The 3,631-nt window shown below is 36.6% G+C and overlaps 1 protein-coding gene across 1 annotated transcript; it reads left to right on the top strand.

Moving 5' to 3' along the window:
• The first annotated feature begins 149 nt into the window (after positions 1-149).
• Positions 150-1,885, top strand: LOC111779904 (germin-like protein subfamily 1 member 17). Its single transcript, XM_023660100.1, has 2 exons — positions 150-311; positions 1,253-1,885. The coding sequence occupies exons 1-2, from the start codon at positions 185-187 to the stop codon at positions 1,789-1,791; spliced, it is 666 nt and encodes a 221-aa protein (XP_023515868.1). The 5' UTR covers positions 150-184; the 3' UTR covers positions 1,792-1,885.
• Positions 1,886-3,631: the final 1,746 nt, after the last annotated feature.

Genomic DNA, 3,631 nt, shown 5'->3' with positions numbered 1-3,631 from the left:
GATTTTAAATGGGTATTAGGTAGAAATTAATTAGTACTAATTTTTCAATTAAATGAAGTAGGTGAAGAAAGGTTTCAGGGTTGGAAAACATTATTGAATTGAATTGAATTAGTGTTCTTAGCTTTTGATTTACTTCCTATAAATTAAACTCTTTCCATTACAAATTCTCTCATCAAATTGAAACATGACAAGTTTTGGTCTCTTTTCAGCTGCTTTACTTCTGGTTTTGCAAGCAACAATGCTTGTCTTTGCTTATGATCCAAGCCCTCTTCAAGACTTCTGTGTTGCAGTGAAAGACCCCAAATTTGCTGGTACTTTAATTCTCTTTTATCGACGGATGTCTGTTTGATGACGATTTTGTTTCGGGTTTGTCGCTCATACGTTTGATTATGATTTATGCTTCTTGTTTCTTGTAAAAGGAAACCGAAACCGAAACGTATTTGATAATATGTTTTCAAATTTTTTTAAAAATTATATAATAATACAATTATCCCGAGTTAATGGTATGTAACACAATTCAAGTTCCAACCAAAAATTGAAAATGGTAAGCTAAATTAATAAAAATATCCCTAAAATTTGTAAATTCTTTTAAAAAAAGTTTTAAAATATCCACAGCTAGTAAATATTGTCCACATCGGCCCGTTACATATCGCCGTCAAGTTCAAATGTGTCCGTTGGATGATGGAAGTCCTACATGGGCTAATTTAGAGAATGATCATGGGTTTATAAACAAAGAATATTCTCTCCATTGGTATAAAGTCTTTTGGGGAAGCCCAAAGCAAAACCACGAGAGCTTATGCTCAAAGTGGACAAATATCATACCATTGTGGAGAGTCGTGTTCGTCTAACATGGTATCAGAGTCATGCCCTAAACTTAGTCGTGTCAATAGGCGTCGTGTTTGTCTAACGTGGTATCAGAGTCATGCCCTAAACTTAGTCGTGTCAATAGGCTAATTTAGGGAATGATAGAACACTTTCTCCATTGGTATGAGGCCTTTGGGCAAAGGCCTCAAGCAAAGTCATCATAGGCTCAAAGTGAACAATATCATACCATTGTGGAGAGTTGTGTTCGTCTAACAGTGTCTACTAAGGAGAGGTTTCCACATCCAAAGGGTCGATCACCGAAGGTTTGTTGTTGAAGGAAGATTTGTCTTTTCTTTGTTTGAATCACGGAGACACCCAAAGGGTCAGTCCGACCAGACGCACCTCGACTATATTGAATAACGGATTTTATTTTTTTGTTGGAATGTAGTATTTGTGAATGGAAAATTGTGCAAGGATCCAAACCTTGTGAAAGCTGAAGACTTCATGTTCCAAGGACTCAACATAGGTGGAACCACAGCCAACAAACAAGGCTCAAACGTGACATTAGTAAACGTGGAGAGACTTGGTGGACTCAACACCCTTGGCATCTCCTTGGCTCGACTTGACTACGCACCAAATGGGCTAAACCCACCGCACATCCACCCACGAGCCACTGAAATTCTCGTGGTTTTGGAAGGCACTCTCCTCGTTGGCTTTGTCACCTCCAACCCCAACAAGCTCTTCACCAAAGTCTTGAACAAAGGAGACGTGTTTGTGTTCCCCATTGGCCTCATTCACTTCCAGCTTAATGTTGGACATGGCCCTGCTCTTGCTTTCGCTGGCCTTAGCAGCCAAAACCCTGGTGTTATTACCATTGCTAATGCTGTTTTTGGGTCTGTTCCTCCCATCTCCAACGCTGTTCTCACTAAGGCCTTCCAAGTTGATGAGAGTGTCATTCGTGCTCTCCAACAACAATTTAGAGATTAAGAACATGGTTATAAATGCATGGTTTTTGAATAATCATCCATCTCTAAGATATGAAATTCAGAGATGAAATCAGAATAAAGATGGGTTACAAGCACTCGTATGACTCGATCATCACTAACCAACCCAACCAATCTAGGTTCGGTTCGATTTGCAGATTGACATTGTTTTTTGTTGGACCCACTCGACCAACCTTACTCTCTATTCTAACCCAAGTCTAAGAAATTAAAATACTACTATTCTATATGACCATGTCATGGTCTCTAATTGCGATGTCATCGTTAGTCGAGTGTCTTGCATTTACCTAAAATAGAAGTAACACATGACTTGAGTATTTGTAACTGACCCCGTTATTGGAGTCAGGAAATGCAAACACATGCAACTCATGATCTAGAGATCTATTGTGTAGTACTTCACTATATACTACCCACACGTGCAAGCATGGATCTCTATGTGATTTGCACCTCCAGACCCATCATAGTCGAGCTACTTGTCTATAGCAACATTTGGAGGTCAGCAGACCCCGAAGTCCGTACTCAACTTAGATTCGAATCCTACAGATCCTTTCTTCTTCACCCAAATTGTGGGAGCAAGTTTATTGATTTATTTAGGAGAATTGTGAGTGGTTTTAACTTGGTTAGAAAATTTATGACATTGTTTTTTGTTGGACAAACTCGACTCGAACGACCCGAAAAAAAAAAAAAAAAAAAAAAAAAAAGAAAAAAAAAAAGAGATAAGAATAAGTAAATAATAATTATATTAAAAAAAAATGAAAAAGTAAATTATCACTCTCTCTCTCTCCACCTTCCCCAAATATCTCCGGACACCTCCTATAACTACAAAATGATCTGAAAAAAAAAAAAAAATGTCAGATTTTGATAAGGGAAAAATCAGAGAAGGAAACAGAGGAAAGATTACAGATCTTGGGAGAGAAGAATTGGAGATGGCCTTCACTTGAAACAGATTTAATAGGAATGGAAAGAGATGGAAAAGTAATCGGTAAGTTAGATCTCTTTTTCTTTTATCTTTTGGCCGAGATAGAAAAGTTATGTTAGATCCCCTTTTCAATTATTTAAATTTTTTTGATAATTGCATCTCAATTTAATCATCATTTTTAGGAGGGAGAAGAAAATCATAATTGATGGATGCAACATTTTTACTGAGGAAAATTAAAATAGATTGAAAATAACTTCTCCAATTAGACAGTGAGTTGGGAGAGAGGAGAAAAGATTGAAAATAGCTCCAGTTTAGTTTTTAGGAAAGGGAAGAAAGATGGAAGAAAATAGAATAGAAAATGGCTTTGGTTGATGAGAGTAGTTTTTAGGAGAGAGAAGAAAAAAAAAAGAAAAAAGATTGAAAATGGCTTATGTTAATGGATAGTCATACAAGGAGGAGAAAACAGAATTGATTGAAGCACCATGAAATAATATTGACATATTTTCAATTTAAGTTTTACTACCCAACCAAAATTTAGAAACAATGAAAACGTGGAATTCGATTTTTACTGAGACCGTTTTAGAGCTGTATTTCACATTGTTAGTTGGATTATTAATTAAAATGTGAAATGCTAACGAAAGGTGACGAACGGTTCGATATGAAGCAAACTCTAGCAACCTTTGGAGCAGCTCACGAGTTAATTAAATTAGGGAATACTTCGGCTAAGGCCAACCAGGTAAGTGGTCTTACTATAGGATAGGCTAAAAATTGTATGAGTTACGATGATGTATGAACTATGTCGTACGATGCGGTATGTGAGTTATGATGATGTATGAGTTATGATGATGTATGAGTTATGATGATGTGTGAGTTACGATACTTGATGATGTGCTCAGTATATATATAT

Source organism: Cucurbita pepo, chromosome LG18, assembly GCF_002806865.2.
Source record: "Cucurbita pepo subsp. pepo cultivar mu-cu-16 chromosome LG18, ASM280686v2, whole genome shotgun sequence".
Lineage (NCBI taxonomy): Eukaryota > Viridiplantae > Streptophyta > Magnoliopsida > Cucurbitales > Cucurbitaceae > Cucurbita > Cucurbita pepo.
This window is presented reverse-complemented; position numbering and strand designations above follow the sequence as displayed.

Coding starts and splice junctions, on each gene's coding strand:
- LOC111779904 (XM_023660100.1), top strand. CDS start 185: ATGACAAGTTTTGGTCTCTTTTCAGCTGCTTTACTTCTGGTTTTGCAA. Junction 312..1,252: donor GAAAGACCCCAAATTTGCTG/GTACTTTAATTC, acceptor GTTGGAATGTAG/TATTTGTGAATGGAAAATTG.